Source organism: Erpetoichthys calabaricus, chromosome 6 (genome assembly GCF_900747795.2).
Source record: "Erpetoichthys calabaricus chromosome 6, fErpCal1.3, whole genome shotgun sequence".
NCBI classification, from domain to species: domain Eukaryota; kingdom Metazoa; phylum Chordata; class Cladistia; order Polypteriformes; family Polypteridae; genus Erpetoichthys; species Erpetoichthys calabaricus.
In genome coordinates, this window is record NC_041399.2 from 72,657,615 (window position 1) to 72,680,618 (window position 23,004).

Below are 23,004 nucleotides of genomic sequence, written 5' to 3' on the forward strand. Positions count from 1 at the left end.
CACCATAGAAATTTATTTTATTTCCTTGTAACTGAAATCTTAATGCTAGGTTTAATTCTTTTCATCATGATGAAGTTACAAACAAAATTGCCAGACTTAATATTTTAATTACAATAATCAATTTATAAGAAAACATGTTTTAAATAAGATGTAAACATTCTGATAATATATCACTAAATAATATAAACACTTGAGAGGCTATATAGCATATATTGTAGTACAACTGATTGTTTATCTACAATGAGATCAAGAAACACAAAAAAGACAAAAAATAAGGAGCACAGATAATTACCTATGTTTACAGCCCCAAAAAGGAAACATCTTTATATTTAATTTCAGAATAAATAGTTTTAAATTAATAAAATTCATCACAAAACTTTGTCATAATTATTTGTGCTGCTTATTTTATGTTTTTTTGATCTGTTTTCTCAAGCGTGCTAATAATCATTGAACTCTCTTCATATTAAAAGGACTCTGCTGCTAATTCAAAATAATATTATTCTGAATAGTTAATATCTACTTTCATAGCACTATTCCAATGAAGGTCTCACCAAACTTAAGGGGTTACAAAATAAGAAAAGCTTGGTTTCCAAACATCACAATATTGATTTAGACAATATTTTCATACCAAATATAAACACAAACAATACAATTGAAAATTAAACTTAAAAAGCCCCACATGAAAAAAAAAAATCAAAAATATATATTTACATATACAAATTGGGAATATATGGTTCTGGAATCCTTTAAATATTTTTTAAAAATCAACAATTATACCTGTATTGCTGTTTTGTCTAAATATGATTTTTTACAATCTTCCAAAACAAGCAATATAATAACAAACAAGCAGTTTGTATCTAGATATTTCTTTTCTTTTTGCTACTTTTCCAAAGTACACTTACATAAACAGACATCTGTATGTACAAACCATACAAATTATTATGAAGCACAACACAACTTTAAAAGAAAAAAAATCACTGTAATACATATAACATGGACATTTGTTAGTGACCCAGTTTGGTGTGGTAAGGTATTTACAGTATTTCAACTTTTTACTGTAGTAACTCCCTTTACACGTTTGCAGAACCCTTTAACCTGAAAGCTGTTACTATTTGATAATTACTATTACCATAAAAGTGCCAATATAGTATTTCAGAACTGAATGACGCCCCTGAATACTGATTGCACAGTGAGACATCAAAGAGAGCCAAATACAAATAGTATTTGTTGTCACTGCTACAAGAAGTTAAAGGGCCAAACCTTTTTTAAAGAGAAAAAAAGAATAATATACAAAACTTATTATGTGTATATACATACACACGGAGTACTTTTCATGGTCAAGATTGGTCTACAGTATTGATCAATTTGTAGGAAATTATTTCCAAATAATTACTAATTACATTAGGATAATAATAATAACTTCAGTTATAATGATGAATAGACATGTAGGAAATATAGAAATGCTAGAACACGAATATTTTTTTGGCTGTTACCAGAAGCAAATCTCTGAAGTTACATTTCACATTGGTTATCTGAATAAATGGCATGTTTACACAGCAGATAAAACAAATTTAAACAAGCATAGGTAAAAATGCTTCTAAAACTGAAATTGTTGATGCCTGATGAAACACTGCATATATCAAATGTATCGAATAAATTATTTATGTAGGATGGAAATTAAAAGATAATAAAACACTCACTAAGCTGTGTCATTCTCAATAGAAGGTTGTCCGCTTACAGCACATAACTATATGATGCCTGACTGTGTGCACTAATGAAACATTTTCTTTTCATTGTAATGCTAGTGTTGACGTGAGACACAGAACAATACTTTTATCTGAGGTAGGCAAAAATATTAAAATAAAACAAAATCAAATTAGACAATATCTGATGTAGCCCTTGGAAAGACTTTTTATAATTTAAAATATTGAAATATTTTATTTTCTAATTGCAATACTGCAGACCTGCATAAAAAGTTATTGTCTTTTAAGTCTTCAACCCATGAATAGGAAATCTGTAAACAGGTTTTTTTTTTTTTTTTTTAAATCCAGGCATGGTTCTGTTGAAGCTTGCTGATTAATTTTGCTTGTGCTCTGCCAATAATGTATAAATGGTTTAAGTTTTTTTTTAATTGCTAATGCATTTGTAGACTTACATTGATGACCTTCTGCATTACATAAATATCTTTAATGACATAAACTTTAGTATCAGTTTGTTAGTTTGGAAATAGAAATATACAGCTTGTGCCATTATTTTTTATGAACATTTAAAATAATATATTTAGGCCTAGAAAGAAATATGTTCAGTATTCATAGTTATTAAGCAGTTTAACAATTTCAAAACCACAACAAGCTTAAAAGTATCATTAGTAACCCTATGGATGTTGTTAATGCTCCAAGGCTATTTTATTCTTATTACACAACACATTTTATGTGTCCACAATGTTTATGTAAAATAATATTTATTTTTATTTAGCAGGCAGACATTGTTTATTTTAAGTTTTCTTTTTTTTCCCCATGCTTTTGGTATAGCGGACTAAGTGCAGAAAGACTGATATATAATTTAGTACAGTATGTATTTGTGTGTAAAAATACACGTTAGTATGTGGTCTAAATTAGAACTGAACATGTCTAAGTGACCTTCACATTGATGGCACAAAGTCTGATTAAGGAACAGTCCCACATTTTTTATTTCAACATTTAATATTTTAACTAGCACAGTCCCCCTGAATATTCATCATCCTCTTCCTCTGTCTTTGATGTTCCAGCCACACCCTGGGGAGTAACAGGAGATTTCTTCTTTGTCCCACCTCCTGGTACTTTTAAACTCAGAGCTAGCTTAGCATACTGTAAACAATAAAAATACAACAAAATTAATTTCAGCTGCACATTAACTTTACTGATAAAAATCACATGTCATCACATGTTTCTAAAACAATTGAATACAACATTTAAATATGGTAAATAAATAATGGTCTGAAGAGTGTTGTTGTCTACAGGCTACTTGGTATTTAATAATAAAAAACAATCTTGGCAAACTAATTATTTGTAACACACATGGACAAAATATGTATAACTAGAATAAAGTTTCCCTTGACCTCACAAAAAACGAGGACAATAAGTTAACTTCATATAAGACACAAAATCAAATTCAAGATTCTAAAGTTGCATGTCACCATAACTAATTTAACAAGTAGCAGACATGTACATACAGAACTATTTTACTGAATTTATCTAAACGTACTGTAATTATAATGCCTAATTCTGTATTGAATAGAGAAATGATTAACCAAAACCTATAATTTATAACTAGAATGCAAGCACAGCTGCTGGAGAAGCACAATGGCGTCAGGCTTTTGCTCCAGCCAATGTTTCAATTAGGAACTAATTTTTTTGTTAATGACACATTTCCTTCATTCTGAAGATTTTTAGTGTTTTTATTCTGCCACATGAGATATACTAAGCTTCTAGTAGGACCACGTCAGCTGTTTAAGCTATATAACTTTTTTGCTTTTAACTTGTATTGGCATAAAAAAGACTCAAAAAACTCTAGAAACTCAAGCAAATTCAAATAAAGGCAAAAAGTACAGTCCCTGACCAGCAGTAATAGAGTACAAATGTAAAATCTGCCAGGAATGTAAAAACCTACACCCACTGCACGCTTCCAGGATAAGTATTCAAGGCCCCTTTGCATTAATTATACACATTGAATACTTGCATCATTGTCCATGTATTTAATTAAAGGTGAATTGCAAACAGAAAAGACTTGGTCTTCATCCTGCTGATCATAACCTTCTAAAAGCTGCTCCAGTGCAACACAGTCTTCACTACCACTGAAACCAGGTATACTGAAAACAAAAGAAAGAAAGAAAAATAAAACCACTGCTAAAATTTCTTACTATAAAAATAGTTTATGAAAAGACTTTTGATGAAATTTTTAAAGATACAAGTCAGAAGTAATTACTTTTTTGCACTGAACAAAGACAAAAACAAACACCTTCCACCCCCACCAAATTTTAAAAGTACAGTACAAAGAAGCACTAAGTTAATCAATTTAAAACAATTTGATTCTTTTCATAATTGTTACCATAACAATGATTTTTCTAAACTGTTGTGATAATTTATGGGACACTCTCAACCTGCTAGAGGTACCTGTAGCAGCAAAGGAGGAAAAGACGACAAAAGTAATAAGAAAGAAAGGAAGGTTATTGTTTTTTTTTTTTTTTTTATAATATACAACTGTAAATCCTAAATGGTTATTACATTGCTTCGTATTTTAATTATTGTGGTTACAGTTGTCGATTACTGTGTTTTTTAAAAAAATGTGGTTTACATTGAAAACACCATCAAGCGTTCTCTAAAAAGTATGTAATTATGCACACGTGGCCCTTTAATTTAACTATGGAGGAACGCAGTGGACAGTAGTTCAGAGCACTTCACCCATCAAATAGGATTAAGTCTGAAGCATGGTCCTATTTTGACTTTTTAAAAAGTGTTGCAGCAAATCAGTTGAAGATGACTACCGTATCCATGGAATATGCAGAAAGTTGTTGCAAAATTGTGAAATGCATTGAATTACTCAGTCATTTTTGTTGATTGGTTTTGGGAAGAGGTCATGGTAATTTCAAAACAAATGTGTTCACTTGCGAACTATTAGTCACAGGCATTCCCAAACCATTTTACTCCAATTCAAAGGATCAAGGAGAGAGTGCCTTTCCTGGGTACCAGTCCATCACAGTGTCCACTCATACACACAGCCACACTGTGGCCATTTAACCAAACCTGTGAGGCACTAAGAATGTGGATGAAAAACTGAAGAACAGAAGAAAAGCACAGATACACAGGGAGAACATGCAGACTCTACACAGACTATCAGGTGCTGGATTCGAACCTAGTACACACACTCTATAATCAGTCTGCATTACACACTTACAGCTTTAGGTTGACTGATCAACTGCCTTAAAGCTGCAGAAAATTATACTCAGACAGGAAATACAGAATAGTATGGAAGAAAAAATGTTTTTTTTAAATTTTTTTCCTCAGTATATTTTATTTTAAACTACCTAATTATTTTTTTTTTGAAAGTCTGTTTTTTTGGCTAAATATGAGTGGAAATTCCTACATGCAAAATTAAACAATTATATAAAGTTAACTATTTTTCTGGCCAATAGGTTTACCCACTCAAAATTGTATAAACTGTAAACATCAGAAAGAAAAAGTTGTAACATAAAAAAATGTTTGCCTAAAATACTAAAATCAAAGTACTTTTTAAACTGTGGGTTTTTGACCACTTAAGCCAAAACATTTTTATTCCCCTCACCGAGTCTGAAATTCCCACCTGCATTAAATTGAAAAGGCAGGACTCCGCCCCAATTTCAAATATGAATTTATAGCCTTGTACGTATTCAAATATTAGCCATTTCGTAGCCAATAACATGGTTTTGTTGAAATTTGTTCATGTTCACTTGCCACTTGCAAGATGCTCTACAACTAAAAAATGAAAAAAGAAACTGCTGGAGAAACAGATATAAAGCCATAAAATGTAAAGGGTTTATCAGATACAAACTCCTAACTTTAGAGGTTTTCTGGAGCAGCTCAATTCCTATATTTAGGCCACGTTAAATGTGTGAATTAACCACTGGAGATTTATGGATAAACTCTGTGTGAAAGGGGCATTTGGATAGGCAATAGTGTTAAACGTATTATGCTCAATATAATAACTTATTTTATGTGTGATTAGTAGTTGCACAGACAGATGTGAACACAAGTTTTGCTTAGATTACAGGTCTCATATATATATACACAGTATATATATATATATATATATATATATATATATATATATATATATATATATATATATATATATATATATATATATAAGTTATCTTTCATTGCTAACCATTCAAGAAGGAGAGAGTCCACTGTTGTGGTGGAAGGGCCATGTGTCAGAGGGGGACATTTTTTTTGTGCACTGGATGGTTCCATTAGGCACCCATTGTTGCGACTGGGGGGTGAGAAGTTAAAAGGCTTGTCTGCAGGATGTATTTATTTGCTGTACTGCAAAGGAGTCACCACTTTGAAGTTTATGGCTGGTTGAGATTTACAAACAATACCATGTGTGATAACAGAACTGCTGCTTCCTTGGAGGATCCTGGATAATCCAGTTACTGATTGTGTCAGGATTGTTTGTGAAATGCAGATGTACCATTGTTTAATCTGTTTGTCCAGGACTGACAACAGCAGGGACTGAAGTAAATATAAACTCCTGGGCAGCAGAAGGCAAGGGGGACAGTCCACAGAAAATGCTGCTAAGGCACTCGGACAGACCACAGGGGCTTGCAGGCAGACAAGGGTACCTGGCTGGCACGACGTGAGGTACAAGGACGGCAACACTTCCAGGGAGGAAGAGACAGTTCCACAAAGAGACGCCAGATGTGGGTTCAGCGAGAGAGGGAATCCACATGAAAGGACTAAGCGAAGCTGACAGACAAGGAATGAGGCGTGCCTAGGTCCCAGCCACACAAGGAGCCCAGAGTGGAAGAAAAAGGAACAACGAAGAGACGCTGACAGAGATTCAACAATTTGACACAACTTCTGTAGGGGAACGAGTGTCCGGGTAACAGAGTGCATCCATGGACAGTTGAACAATTAAGTGTTGGGGTAACACAGTGCATAAACTGGACTCTGCACCACTAAAGTAAATGGTATATTTCAGGAGTTCCCAGTCTCTTAATAAAACTGGGTGGCGTAGTCGGATATTTTAATGGTGTCTAAGTTAGATTACCTATAAGTGTGATCAGACACCTGTGACACATGCATTAGAGTTACCTCTTCTTACCCAGGCTGTCAGGAAGCTTTTATGCATTCCAGAAACCATTGTACCATCAGACTGTTCAGTGCCAGTGGGCACATTGTCTTCCTTCTAAGGTCACAGATTACACCAGATAAAGTAAACGTGTTGACATTTTTTACATTTCAATTTACTATAAAGGAGATTGAATACATCTACATAATTCAGCCAGAAGCACTCTTATTTCTTAAGAAAGAGATGCTAACTGCTGCTGCTCATTTTATTTTGTTTAGATTTTTGATCTTTTAACATTATCAACTGCATTTTGTGTGGTTTTAACGTAGGTGTTTTGATACTGTTAACAATCTGCATTTTGAATGTTTACTTGTTTTTGTTGATTTATGTCTATAACATCTGACTAGGGATGTCACAAATACCAATACTTTGGTATCAAGTGGATATCAAAGTTCTGAAAAATGTAACAGCACTAGCTTTTTTTACAGTTTTGGTAGTATCAAGTTAAAGTTGGTATGACCCTGTTGAGCGATGACTAGTGAAAATATTACATTGGAAGGCACAATAACACTTAATAAAAGCTAGATTAAAAACTACATATAAAAATGACTGACAGTGCTACATCACTGCATAAGCATGCTTCTCAAGATGTGCTAATCATTAAAATAAAAAAATAAAAAAATCACACACTCAAAAAGACAAAACACATATACATAGGCTTTCATAGTTGCTATTTTTATCCCATTATGGAGAGGAGTCAAAATTATTTAACTTGTAGATGGCGAGATGGTATAAAAAAAAAAAAAACAAAAAAAAAAACAATGTCCTGCACGGTCCCAATAAAGGAACAGAGGCTCTGCATTTATTCTTCGATTGGACATTTACAGATGTCTGTTCAAGCATTCATCCATTTTCTAACTGCTACACATATCTGGAATCACAATATAGGATCATAGACTGTGGGAGGAAACTGCACCACTGACAGTGATAACAGTTGTAGCAAGTAAATATCAAGGCAAGTTTCAAAGAAAGTGGCTGTTTGACTTCTGTACAATAGCAATGAAAGGAGCTGCTTCATTTATTAATACCAAAATAAAATGTATTTAGTGTTTCAATGCTTCAATGCACAAAACATTTTTCTAGTAATACAAAACATACAGCGTTAATAAAAACACATCTCAGAAACATGTAATTATGGAAATACATGAATACAGTATTTCATGTATTTGAATTACACATTGGCAAATGCAGTGCAGTCAGTTACAATTAATCGACTACAAGTAACATCAGTCCATAAATTTTATGGTTCTGGATTTGTACACATGCTAGACAAAAAGCAAAGACTGATCACTCATGTAAGATATTTTGAAAATGAAACAAAAAACTTTGCTTTTACAGGAGTTCTTGAAAAATGGATTAATGTAAAACTGACAAGACTGATTTTTTACAGGGAGCCTTGAAGTTGGGACAAATACATAAAAAGGGACAGATTTGGATGATTAGAGCCCTAGAAGTTTGTGACATTCGAAATTTGAATCAATTTGATTCAACCATTAAGTACATTTTCTACCAGCTAATGGTGCAAATTAGGCTCAGGGTTGATAACAATGGGATTCTCTGACAAACCACATTTTAAAAGCACGTTGTTAGAGAACAGCTTTAAAGAATTTGCTTAAATGAAAATATCAATTAAATTGGAATTTACTCATTTTTATTTTTAGTATGGCTTTTAAGCAGAATTTTTCAGTTACAGGAGAGAAAATATCAGAATAAAATCAGAATGTACACAAGGTAAGAACAAGGTAAGAAAAATCATGATGAGACTGATATTACTACTGATGGCCATTATGAACATTGCTGCACATTCTCTCTCTGGCACACTAACAGAGTACTTTTAGTCAATGAATTATTCAGCAGAAATGTGTCAAAAAATGCTAAAGGGGCTCCTTTATACTACACCAATATGCCTTTATAATGCCTCACTGAGGTTACTCTCTTATTTTTATCTCACAAGACTTTTCTTTCTTTTTGTAATACTTGTGTGTTTGTGTGACAAATATCTATCAGTGTTATTTATATAAAAACAATTAGGTTAAAAGGTTAAATATTCATGGGTAATTCACTTAGTTATCAATACTTTTGATAGTAAATGAATCTTGTAGAATATAGAACATTGTCTATTTCTGTTTACTTTAACTTTTTAAATGGGTATCAGGCAAACATTCTTTGTGAACTGAAAATATTGACAGTGATATATAAAAATTAAATTGCTGTTTAAACAGTCCTTATTGAACAACTAACTTCATAATGCACTCATTTTCTGAACATGGCAGAATCAATCACAAGGCTAGAATCAACATAAGACATGATGCCAGTCAATTTCATTCAAAGCTAATTTATAGTCACATCTAAAATAGTGAACATTAAAACTCATTGTCGAGATTAAGACTTGCAGACAACAGTTATAATACAGTTCCAAAATACAGTTTAGACTAGGAAAAAAAAATAATATTCAAATAATATATCCCTAATAATACAATCCTGAGTCTAAGTCTAACCATAAACAGCAAAGAAATTGATAATTATATTTAATCCTACATACCTGTAACTTTCTCTTACACATTTATCAGCAGCAACAAAGTCATTTCTATGTAGGTGAACAAGCACTTGTGCAATTGTTTTCTATAATAATAAACAAAAAAATAGAAGTTAGAGTAATTATTAAGCTTAGAACCAGAGAAAGAAATATTTAAAATGACATATAAATGTGTTATTCAAATCAAATCAAATCAAAATCTTTATTGTCATTGTAGCAATGAGACATTGTACAACGAAATTTTTAGGTGCAATTTTCCAGTGCAGAAAAAAATAAAATAAAATAAAAATAAAAACAAAACCAAAACACAGTTACTCAAGTTACAACTAAAATAAGGGAATAAAATAAGAATCCAAAATTGTCCATAACAGCAGAACAATGTTTTCCACTCATACATACATACATACATTGTCACTTGTCCCTTATCTAATGTTAACTTAGAATGTAGGTGCACTCGGTCAGACTGACCACTTAGCAGCATTCAGCATGGTGATGGCTGAAGGATAGAAATTGTTTCTCAGTCTATTTGTCTTAGTCTTCATGGATCTGAAATGTCTGCCTGAAGGCAGTCATTCAAACAATGCATGTCCTGGGTGTGATGGGTCCTGAAGAATTTTCTTGACGTTCCTGATACAACAGGAACTATGTAGTTCTTCTAGTGAGGGGAGAGGACAGCCGACTATCCGCTGGGCGACCTTAATGACCCTGTGGAGCTCTTTCTTCTGTGCTAATGTGCAGCTGGAGAACCACGCACAGAGACAGTAGACCAGGATGCTCTCTACTGTGCAGCGGTAAAAGGACACCAGCAGTTTCTCAGGGATGTTGTTCTTTCTGAGCACCCTCAGGAAGTAGAGTCTCTTTTGGGCCTTCTTCACTACCTCAGCACTGTGTGTTCCCCAGGTCAAGTCCTCCCTAATGGTGACTCCCAAGAAGCGGAAGTCTGAGTCCCTCTCCACATAGTCCCCATTGATGATGAGTGGCTGGATGTTGTCTGCCTTATTCCTGAAGTCCACCATGAGCTCATTGGTCCTGGCTGTATTTAGGAGCAAGTTGTTATTCCTACACCATGTTGTCAGCTGCTCCACTTCATCCCGGTAGGCGGACTCATCCCACCTCAACTCCCATCCCAGAGATGAGCCCTACTACCATGGTATCATCAGCGAACTTAACAATGGTGTTACTGTAGTGGCCAGGAATGCAATCATGAATGTAGCGGGTATAGAGCAGGGGGCTCAGCACACAGCCCTGTGGGGAGCCAGTGCTGAGGCTGATGGGTGTGGAGAGGTAGGGGCCCACTCTAACCCTCTGAGTGCGATCACTCAGGAAGTCCTTGATCCAAAGGCAGGCAGAGTGTGGAAGTCCTATGTCTGACAGTTTGGTCACCAGTCTGTGGGGTAAGATGGTATTAAAGGCAGGGTTAAAGTCTATGAAGAGCAGATGTGCGTAGCTCCCCTGCTGCTCCAGATGGGACAGAACAGCATGGAGAACAGTGGCCACGGCGTCCTCCCTAGACCTGTTTGTTCAGTAGGCAAACTGGTGTGGATCAAGCATGGGAGGCATGAATGACATGATGTGGTTCCTGATGAGCTTCTCGAAGCACTTCATAACCACGGGGGTCAGTGCAACTGGCCTGTAATCATTAAGACTGGTGATGGACTGTTTCTTGGCCACAGGTACTATAACAGAGGATTTCAGGCAAGATGGCACAGTGGACTGAGACAGAGACTGGTTGAATATCCTGGTGAAGACCCCAGCCAGTTGGTCTGCACAGTCTTTCAGCACGCATCCTGAGATGCCGTCAGGTCCAGCTGCCTTTCGTGGGTTGACAGACAGCAGTGTGCGTCTCACCTCGTGCTCCCCCACAGTGAAGATGGTGCTGTTGTTGGTATCTGGATGGGGTCTGGCTATTTCTGGTGGATCCACTTCAAACCAGGCAAAGCAGTGGTTCAGTTCCTTAGCCAGTGATAAATCACCTCCCAAAGCTCCGGGACTGGTCCAGTAGTTGGTCATATGCTGGACACCCATCCACACTTAACTGCAGTTGTTGCTATCCAGGTTTTCCTCAGTCTTCCTTTTATAGTCAGACTTGTCCTCTCGGATACCCCTCTTTAGGTTGGCACGGGCTGAGCTGTAGAGACCCTTATCACCATACCTGAAGGCAGTGTTATTCTCTTTCAACAGCCTCTGGACTTCCCTGGTCATCCAGGGCTTCTGAATGGGGTAGACTCGGATATGTTTATCCACTGTGACAATGTCTGTGCAGTTCTTAATATAGCACAGTACGCTGTCACTAAACACTTCAAGGTCTGGGTGTTCAAAGATGTCCCAGTTGGTCCTACTGAAACAGTCCTTTAACTGTCCTTGTGCTGATAGGAGCAGTTTTCCTAAGTGTAATGTATGCTGGGATTAAAAACAGTGACATGTGGTCAGATTGTCCCAGGTGAGGTAGCGGTGTAGCCCTGTAGCCCTGTTTAATGTTTGTATAGACTTTATCCAATGTGTTAGCTCCTCTGGTGGCACACTTGACGTACTGATGGAATTTAGGGAGCACAGGTTTTAAATCCACATGGTTAAAGTCCCCAGCAACAATATACACAGCATCAGAGTGCTTGGTCAGCTGACTGCTAATACTGCAGTGTATAAGTTCAATAGCCAAGTTTGCATTAGCGTCTGGTGCTATGTGAACAGCGGTAATCAAGACCACAGTAAACTCTCTAGGGAGAGTAAAGGAAACATGATACCTCAACTTTGTCACAGCGCAGACAGTTGTTGGTAGCTGTTACATTAAGCTGTACAATGATCTAAATTGACAAATATTTTACTAAAAAAAACCAATAATTTTCTCTATTTTGTAAGTAAACAGAAACATTTCCTTTGTCTAGGAAAAGAGATCTTAGGATGTGCATTTGCACCTTTTTTAGTTGTATGAAATATTAATTTTATTACTGCCTAGATAAATGACAAAATATTTTTTAACTATAAAAATATAAGTAATCAACGTTGTACTAATATGAACTCCAGACCTTTTATCTTTACCTTAAAGCAAGTAGGGTAATTTTCTATTTCTTTATACATGTTCTTTTCCTTTTGTATGGATGCTGCTGCCTCATCAAATCTGAAAAGAAACCAAAATAATATCAGAACAAGGGTGGTCTTGTAAGTATCTTAAAAATGCTGGACTGATAAAAATCCCACCTCCGTGCCCTGACCAGAAGTCGAGAGGCCTTTCCTAATAGTTCAACTGCTTGTCGCAAACGTTCTTCATTCTATGAAAAATAAAGAAACAATTACTCAAGTTACAATCAGAGGTTTTCAATTTTAAAGTTACAATCTTACAAAGCACAAAAATGATAATGTATTTTTATAAGTCCTGAAAATATATTGATAAATATTCTTGCATGGGGCTGTGTAACACTGTATTCTTGTAGCAGGATGTGTAGTTTGTAGTCAAAGTGCACATCTTGATATTTAATACGCTACCGTGGCTGTTCATTTGTGTGTCCAGGATTTTAAAACACCTGTAGCTCGCAAACCGTTTGACCTGAAAATTTGGTACACATACACTGCATGATGTCTACTATCTGCTTTTAGGGTGATGACTGACCTCCAAGGTTATTCCACTTTTTATTTTTATTTTATTGTAGGATCAACCCAGGGTAGCGGCCAGCAGTACAGCACATGCATACGGGCGCCGTTCTCAACCTTACCACCTTCGCCGTCACTTCCCCTAACTCTTCATTTCTTAAATCATTCTTGAGGCAGATTGAAGACTTAAGTGCCAGCTTAAGTGAAAAATTACAGAAAACGTACTAAGTAATTGCAACACAAACACTGACTTAATCAGTTTTAACGCGTAAAGATGCCAACGATAGAAGAGAAAAAGCGGCCCGCTAGAGTGAAGAAAAGAAGAGCTGCTCAGGAAGCAGCAAGCACATCAACCTCTTAGCAAACAAATGCTAAACGTACAGAGAAAAAGGAGGAAAACTAGGAATGTTCAAGTCAAGCGTATTCACTGTACATTATCGTGCAGTGCACTGTTACTGGTTTAACATAACTGAGTTTTATTTTTAATTTCATTTATACAGTTTTATTTATTCACCTGTCCATCTTTTTATTCAAAAATCCAACTTGGGATAATGGTGAGCATGATCCTTTCCTTTTAATATTAAAATTAACTATTTCAAATTGTCAACATTTCTTTTTATACAGCATAACTATGAATTAGCAAGGCTATAAATTACAAGTAAATAAGACCATTTGTATGAAAATAATATACCATGCAACATTTTATTGAACTTGTGCTCTACGCAGCTGGCACGTCTTTATTTGTTTCTAATCTATACAGATGGTTTACAGTTTTTTCTTCCATCAAGAAGATGAAAACACCTTGTAAATAGTAATTAATCTTTCGCTATTATTATTTGTTTTTCAAAGAGTGTCATATGTTTTCTGATTCTTGGGGGGCCATTTAAGGTATATTTTTATTGTTGTTGCTCCTCGTGGCTAATTCTTATGCATTTGGCCCACACTGCCTTCGTTTACACAGACCAAGCATGTGGCCATCAAGACTCAAAAATCTGTTAGTGCTAATCTGTACCAGCAGTTAAAGTACACTTTGTGACTGATATACAGCCAAATAACTGATCCCAAAAGGGGCTCTAAATTGGCACATGACTTTATTAATAAGCTAAAACCTGACACAAATCTGTATTCTAAAAAAAAACAACTGAAGTAATGAAATGTTCAGCTACTTTACTTTCAAAACACTTTTGAAAGGATTTTTCAATAAAGATGAACTTGATTTACTGGGTAAAAGCAAAGTTTACGAAGGCCACACTTGCACATCCCCCTCCGATATGACCCAATTTCTATTTCTCTACACATTTGACACAAATTGCATTTTGGCATAAGCACATGGTATCCAATTTTTTTGAGATCGGATAGGCACTGCTCTCCTTTGTAAGTACTGAATTCTGATTCAGTTCTGATCACTCTTATCTAATCTGACTTTAAACAGCCAGACTGGATTTTTGTTCAAGAATGTGACTTGATTTTTGCACATCACGTATTATAATAACAGTCATTGTGAAGTTGGTGAACAAAGTAAATAAATTAATACATTTCTGTATTGTACAGACTGACTAAACTTTGGAATTCTAAAACAACGAAAATTGAATAGCACCAATAAAATGTTGATGCAGAGATAGGTTCAGTACTGAAAAAAATTGGGTTCATAAAACGGAGAGACAGATGGCTGGAAATATAACAAGATTTCTAACCTATGTTTAAACCACTGAAACAGATATTTACTGATGAAAACTGTCAGAATCATGCTAGACAGTATATTAATTATACCCAATCATGAGATACTTAACCTCAGTTAAATATGTTTAACATCTTTTTGCACAGGTGGACAAAAATGCCTTGTTAATTGGCACAAGTTGAGCATCTAAATTCGAAATGCCTGGGACTACAAGTATTTTGGATTTCAGATATTTTTGGATTTTGAAATATACAGAAATATATTTATATTTCATATATACCTTATACACAAAGCCTGAAGGTTATTTTTAATAATTTTGTATTAAACAAAAGTTTGTGTACAATAGAATCAGCAGAATACCTGTATCAGCTGTTAAACAACAGCAACAACAAACAATAACAGGCTTTTATTCTCCACCTACAATATTCTGTTCTGGTTAAAAGTTTACTGTACACAGAGAATAAGCAAAAAACACAGTGAGTAACATACTGGTGCCAACAGAGTGATACAGCCTCTAAGCCGTACAGCACCTTTCACCCTTTGGTAATGCACCCACGCCTCCCCATCCCTGCTTGTTTGTGCGTTTGTGCACCACTTCAAATTCAAAGAGGTACTGAAGTAATCAGTCGTAAATGGTAAGTACCAGGTTCTGTGTTACTCACATCTGCTGATCTCTCTCTCTCTATATATATATTATATATATATAAAATCCAAAGTCTGTCTGTCTGTCTGTCTGCTTTTCATGAGAGAACTACTTTATGGATTTAAATCACGATTTTTCTATAATTTGCTTGAACGTTCCAGTTGATTTTGCGACTTATGTCATCGCATTAAGTATTATAGTTCAGTTGCAGAAGCGATTTATTTGCACAATTCCGAAAGACAGGCTGTGGGCCAAGGGTAGGGGGAGGTGGGACCTCAGGAGTAGGGAGATGGGCGGAGCCATCCTCACGTGCCAGCCTCTGTTCGAGTCACTCTACCTCTCACCACATGTTGGAGCCTACCTTGCCTCCGCTTAGCTAGCAATACCCGTTTCTTCAGCAGACATTATCACGTAGAGATTGTTAAAGAGTAATGTTTGACGTTTTTGATCACAGCTATGTGTGTTTTAGATGGTACCTGCTCATTGGCAGAGTTATCACAGCTATGTGGGAGATGCTCTCCCATCACAGCTAAACACGATCAGATACAATGGCAACATTTGACTTTGGAGTGTACCTACCTACGGCTTGGCCTGAGATACCTTGCCAACTTTTACATTTTTGGCAAAGAGATCACAGCTACATTCTTGCCCCGATAGCAAAACCAAAAATATTGTATATCAAGAGGCCCTCGGATACGAAAGCTAACAATATAAATTCTTTTCAATATATATTACTTTTTTTAAATTTTTTTATTTTATTGATTTTTAAAGTTTGTCCTTTTTCACTACTACATAGGAGGAGCCGCGGGGGACAGCTAGTCAGCAATAAATAATAATAATAAAAAAAAAAATTATAGGGAACATTTGTCAGCTCCCCATATGAACAAGTGAGGCCAGGTGTGTAATTTTCCACTTGTAGTGTCATGCCAGCTCTCAGAAAGTTTTAGATTTTTGAACATTTCAGATTAGGGATACTCCAATGCTGTTAAACACAATTATCTGTATAACAGAAAAAGTTAATACATTTATTTTCAACTTACTTCAAATACAGATGCAGCTTGTTGGTAAAGTTCCACTGCTTTTTCCAGATTTATAGGTTCTATCAATCTAAAAATTAAAAAGGGAATATACCACAGTCTTAGTCTAGTGCAGCTAGTGTTATGTTTTTTTTTTTGTTTTTTTTTTAATAATTTTAGTAATAAATTACTACAGTATATGCACTGCTCAATCAGATGAAGGGTAATACAACATATATGATTAATTTGACATAGTGAACTTTTAAGGAATAATTTGGATTTATGCACATTCCAAAAATAATGAGCATTAAATGACTACATTTTAATTTAAACAGATTTCATTTCTAATACACGATAACAAATTAGATTCCATATTTTACTTGGTAGTTTTTTTTATTGATAATTAGCAATCAGTAACTATGCTTCCAACTGTATAAAATTCAAATCCAAAAAAAAAAGTCTGGAAATTAAAAAGTAAATATAAAACTTTGCAGCTTTCTAACTAGAAATGTAATAAGGTACTAATAAGATTAGCTACATAAACTACAGTACTATTACGAAAGCATCCTCAAATAGCAAGGACATGTCCTTTGTAATACATTACACTAAAATAATGCATAAAGTTAAGGAAAAATTTTCTTAGATTCCATATTTTACTTGGTAGTTTTTTTTATTTATAATTAGCAATCAGTAACTATGCTTCCAATTGTATAAAATTCAAATCCAAAAAAAAAGTATGGAAATTAAAAAGTAAATATAAAACTTTGCAGCCTTCTAACTAGAAATGTAATAAGGTACTAATAAGATTAGCTACATAAACTACAGTACTATTACGAAAGCATCCTCAAATAGCAAGGACATGTCCTTTGTAATACAGTACACTAAAATAATGCATAAAGTTAAGGAAAAATTAAAGAAAATTATTTTAAAGACAGAATGCAGTCCATGGGTTAGCAACATAGAAAATGAATGGATAGATGAATGAATAAAACTGAATGTCAAGAGGGGCGACATTAGTAGTATGCATATACCAGTTTTAAACAGTACTCAGTACTGGCAAAATTTTAGTACCAAACACTGTATGAGTGAGAATAAAAAACAAGTTTTAGCATTTTGTGACCAATCGTTTTACTAGTTCAAATGTCAGTATTTCAAGGATATGTGGTGTCAAACAGGAAATCAAAAATGAAAAATTGTATTTATTCATTGAAAATATAAATACATACACATTTTCTGTTTATTTACAGTAATTTGGGGCATGGAACAACACATATCTTCTGTCCTCTAAAGCTGTAACAATGTATAACATGGATAGATATGAGAACTGCACAACTGTACTTCTGTTTAAGTAGACATACTTGCCAGCCCGATCCAGTGCCATTGCTGCTGTATCAGGAGTACCATTTTCTACATACATCATGCTGGCTTTTTCAATAAGCTGAATTGCTTCAGGTAGTCGCTGCATTTCCTGATGGGAAATGATTACAATGTCTGACTGTCTGTTTTTATAACTCTAAGTTTTTTATGAAAACAAATACAATGTATCAATAGTATATTACATCCAGTTTTATTTAAAGTGAAACAAATGTTAGTAAACAAATAGATATATATATACAGCAGAATATCTTTGATAATAGACACAGAAATAATCTGATAAAACAGCAAGCTTTGACTGAAAGCATAATTGGTAGTGGAAGTGTCCAGAGCTTACACTGACTTATGTGGTCCTTTGCCTCTGACTCATTAAATTTGACAACTAAGCAGGCATTTATTTATACAAAGCACATTAGAGAACAACAGTGGAATAAACTCTTATGAATTAAAAAATAAGTTAAGAATATAAAACCATAGATATAAGAAAATATGCAGAGAATACTTAATACATCCCACTATTTAATTTTTTTCTATTGTCATGTTTCTCAAGTGTCTCTTAACATTTATTAAATATGTATTCATATAATGCATTAAATTTTCTTTCTATGCCTAACTTTCAGACAAATAATATACTGAGTATACACTCACAAAATGTATTTTTGTATCAGAATATAATTCATCAGTCAGAGAACAGAGTAGTAAAATCATAACCAATTCTTAATTGCTTATTGACCACTTTTAAACAAAGTCCCAATATTGTTCCCCAATCAAAATGCTACTTCATTTAAATTTTCTCTGTTTCTTTTATTTTTTGAAGCATAATACAGATTTCCAAAAAATTCTCTTTTTCATAGTGGAGCTTTTTAACCCTAGGAATGTGTCTTAAAATTAGCTAAAGTTTATTTTAAGACTGGAGACACTAAAAAAATTACTTACTTTGAGCATCATTCCTGCTTGTTCAAGGGCTCTGTGAATAGAATGATAAAAGTCTTTTTTTTGTCTACTCCAGAAAAACAGAATGCAATTTCTGATGGTAATGCATGTTTGACCATAGTTTAATACATGGGATGCCAACCATCTGGAAAGTTATTGCGGAATTCGCTCTGAAATATAGGCTAAATCTTGCCAGTAACAAAGCAACTGATAAAATAATAATAAAAAACTTTGTCTGCAGTGTGATATATTGCAAAATATTGGTTTTTTTTGTAGAATACTGTACACAGTGAGAAAGTATTCTTATTTCATTTTATGTTGTTGCTAATCCAAATGTAATACATTTAACTAGAAGTACATGCTGTTACTTAGCAAAAGAAATTGTAATGACTATAAGCCTTAAATTAAATCTGCCTGTTGACATTTTAACCAATTCATATTACTGTAGAAAAAAATACACTTGTCATCATCTTATAATTGATTGTGAATGACAATGAAAGCAGACGTACTACTATGAAAACTAAGAACTGATTGTACATTTCTATAACAGAAATGAAAGTAGGGTGACCAGCAATCACTTATGTCCCAGGATAGTTCTATTCAGCCCTCATATTTTATTAACCTTTATCCCTTACTTTACAGAATATAAAACTTTCATTCAAGTTAATTATGAGGAGCGCATGCTGTGCAATATGCACTCTGCTACAACAAGAACATATTTTTACAGCTTCCAATGCAAAGTGTAATTCAAGGTGCTTAACAAATAGTTACACTGCTGCACACAGATCCTACTTAGTTGTACATGAGTGCACCTTTAAACATCAATCACATCAATTCTGTTCAAATCAGACACAACAGCCAACCAATCAGATGTGCTGCAATTATTAAATATGCACCTATGCTGTTACACAAAGTGGCAGGAACAATGTAGTAAATTGACCCTATAAAATAAAAAATACTGTCCACAGAGACAGATAACCACTTACCAAGTGTAAAACTGGGTTCTCAGGCAGAGAATTAATAGCCCAGCAAATCTAACTATGAATGAACCCTTTTAAATTATAATTTTGTAAATTAGTACAAAGCTTATATGATTTGAAAGCCTACTGTATTGTTTCATGGGTGAGCAATTTCAAAGCAGTGAAGGATGTGTGTTTCAAAACTGGAATTATAAAAGAGAATTCAGATGTAGGAAAAAAATGTAACACCACACCCCCACAGCAACATCGATATGAGCAACAACGATCATCACCCCCACCCCCGTATTCATTCCAACACAATCTTTCACGTTAATGATAAGGGTTCAAATTCTGGGACGTTCAGTGCAAAAGATGTTATGTAAATGACTTGGTCTTGAAGGTGCTATGCAGAAATTGACATTACTGTACTGTAAAACCTGGAACCAAACACTTCCATTTTATTTTATTATTCAACAATTTCAACAAACTTTAAAACTATAGTTGTTCTTCACTCATATACACTTTAGCTTTAGAAGGTTCTCAATAAATGATAATATTTCTGTTTTCAGTATTCACACATATGTAATGCACAATGTTTTATGAACTAAAGGAATAAATAAATCATTTTTTTGTGGAAATACTATATAATGAGATGGAATGTGTGTAACATATTTTATCATGGTGGCAAGTATTTTTCTTTTATTTTTGACAATAAAGACACGTTAGTTAGTTGTCTAAAATTACAGTAAATTCTAACTGCTACGTTTGCTGTTAATTTTTAAAGATGACAGTGGCTACTAATGGCAAACATAAGAATTCAATAAAATGCCACATAAATAAAAAGTCAAGAAATAGCCTACAATCACAAGCAATAAAAGTTCAGTTTTTCTGCTGCACATAAGAAGCAGTTAATCTATAGCATCTACTTCTCAAAAAAAAAAAAAAAAAAAACAAGTAAGGCATACAGTACTTACTTTGCAGCATGGAACAGACTGTTTTATTAAAAAAAAAAAGAAGTTAAGGAAAGTAAACTGCAAGTGTTTTACTTTGTAAACAAAAAAGTATAAAAAACAAAAAACAGTCTTAAACTTTTGCTTTAAGGATACGCTCTATTGTCTTTGTGAGCTTCAGCCTCCTTTAAGTAGGCTTCTTTTGCTTCATCATACTGTTTTGCATTTTTAAAGGCAACAGCTACAGGAAAGAAACAAACCATTGAAACTCAACACAATTACAACAATTCATCTATATATTATCCTTGCTGTATGTAATAACTGTTGTAGTAACAATTCCAATAAAAGCAATCAAAACAGCAGTAAATGAAAGAAAACTACAGTTAGTTATCCGTGCAATTAAATCCTCCAGTACTCTGTGATCAAGTAAAATGTATGACTGACAAAAAAATTCTTATAAACTCAATATGAGCCATATGCCACTTTTTCAGGGAGCTTTTTTGGGAATTAGCCTTTAAAATTGTTGCTCAGTTGTGCTGAGATGGCACAGTGAAAATTAAATTAATTAAAATTTTAAGGCGATAAAAAATATTTTAAAGCTAAAATACACAATAATAGCTGGAGCATGACACTAAAAGTTCCTCAAAGAAATAATTGACTTATAAATGCATCTGAATTGAATTTAAGATCCACCTCTCCTCCTCATTTACCGATCAAAAATCCTGTCTTCAGTTTCAATGTACAGTAATATATGCAAGTGCCTTTCTGGTTTATCTTGTATGCTGAGTTTTTCAAAGTAAGTATTAACAATATTTTAGCCAAGTATGGGTGCATTTTGAATGTTTTGATTTTTTTCTCATCCAATACTTCAATCTAATATTGAAGGGGTAAGTAACATATAAAATTATATAATTTTTGGGTGGAATATTCCTTTAAGAGAGGAAAAAAAAAAATAACATAAAAGCACCTTACTATTCAAACTAAAACCTACAACTCTAACCAAGCCTGAAAAAAAACTCAACAAATGTATTAAATTAAGTCACAGTCTGTCTATGCAAAGATCAAAATATTCATTGCTGTTTTTATTGAAGCTGTACATTCACATGGAATAATTACCACATCCCAGACATTTTACTGCATTTAATGATTATTAAATATATAACACTCAATAGTATTTATTAAAATGCTACAAACCTTTAAAAAATAACTTCACAACATAGTATTTCATTTACTTTTGGTACTTATATTTTCTGATGTAATACATTTTGGCACTGAATCCAAGTTCATACAGTTTATGGCAGTTTCTTATTTTACTTTATAGTAAAACGTCACAATTTTTCATTTTTAAAAATAATTACGTTATATCCGTCTTGTTTTAAATGATACCGAAACTACTCACCAGCTTTTGCATATTCTGAAGCTGCACTGTCATAGTCCGGTTTCCACTTCATAAAACTGGTTTTTAGGCTGCAATGGAAAAATGATATTACATCATTGTCCGTTTTATATGTTATGACCACCAAGGTACTACCTGAACCTGGCATTTGTACGTACTTTAAAAAGGCTAGCAGGGCATTTTGTATATATTATATATTTATGTACAGTATTTTAATCTCCGAGTCCGACTGATAAAGGAATCAATAAAATTGCTTGACATACAGGTGTCTTTTGCATGTCTGTCGAGGAAGGTTCACTCTGTCTATGGGGTAATTTGTGACAGAAAGCATACTAAAACGAAAACGAAGCTAAATATCATTAGAGATAAAGTGTTTCGCAGTGTTATAAAAACAAACAGACTTGGCAGTATCTCACTAACAATCAGGAATTGACACCAGGACCATACTTTAATGTAACACCTTGATTTCTTTATGCTACATCAATGAAATGTATTAAGGTAAAATTTAGAAGGTTGTTGACATCATATCAGCAGCATTGACTCCTACATTACACTGAACTGGGAATTGTATTTTCATGGCAAAGCTCAGTAATTGCAGCAATAAGAAAATATTACAACAGAAAACTACATATCCCAGAGTCCTTAGCGGTTACGTTTCGCCGCTCATCATTTTAAACACAGCAAGTCGTAAAATTAGCAAGGCTAGGATTCGATACAATTAAAATTAAAGTATTTCCCTGATATATATATATATTACTCTTTTGATGTCTGTTGTATGTTGGTATAAAAACGTCCGCTTATTGGAAAACACAACAACGTAACGAAGAAACGCTTCATTACAGATCATCACCATGAATGCCAAATACACCGCGAAAGTAAAAAAATGTTGCTTACTACTTTTCGGCCTTAGCAATGTGCTCATGTGCTTCATTAATCTTCTGAGCTGCCATGGTATTATTGTGCTCCTTTTTGGGCTAAGCAAAAGAACACTTTTTAAAATCCGAAAGCAAGTGCCCAACGTCTGTTCCTGTAGATCGAGCACGTCATCTAACGTCACTACGGATAGC

At 34.1% G+C, this 23,004-nt stretch overlaps 1 protein-coding gene across 2 annotated transcripts; it reads right to left on the reverse strand.

The window, feature by feature from the left end:
* On the reverse strand, positions 1-23,004 carry napgb (N-ethylmaleimide-sensitive factor attachment protein, gamma b). Of its 2 annotated transcripts, none has more exons than XM_028803691.2 (12): positions 22,832-23,004; positions 21,941-22,008; positions 20,698-20,782; positions 20,566-20,583; positions 18,636-18,666; positions 17,684-17,793; positions 16,350-16,416; positions 12,599-12,669; positions 12,440-12,518; positions 9,410-9,489; positions 3,718-3,847; positions 1-2,846 (listed from the first exon to the last, which is right to left on the reverse strand). In XM_028803691.2, exons 1-12 carry the CDS (start codon positions 22,885-22,887, stop codon positions 2,712-2,714), a joined length of 930 nt encoding a protein of 309 aa, XP_028659524.1. In that variant the 5' UTR covers positions 22,888-23,004; the 3' UTR covers positions 1-2,711. The 2 variants fall into 2 exon arrangements, with proteins under 2 accessions (XP_028659524.1, XP_051784836.1); XM_051928876.1 differs by lacking the exon at positions 22,832-23,004 and adding an exon at positions 22,096-22,255.

What these genes read in the sequence shown, in the direction of transcription:
- napgb (XM_028803691.2), bottom strand. Translation starts at nt 22,887, where the DNA reads ATGGCAGCTCAGAAGATTAATGAAGCACATGAGCACATTGCTAAGGCC. An exon ending in AAGCAGGAATGATGCTCAAA is followed by an intron (nt 17,794 to 18,635) that starts GTAAGTAATTTT and finishes ATTTCCCATCAG; the next exon opens with GAAATGCAGCGACTACCTGA. An exon ending in AAGCTGCATCTGTATTTGAA is followed by an intron (nt 12,670 to 16,349) that starts GTAAGTTGAAAA and finishes TATTTTTCATAG; the next exon opens with AATGAAGAACGTTTGCGACA.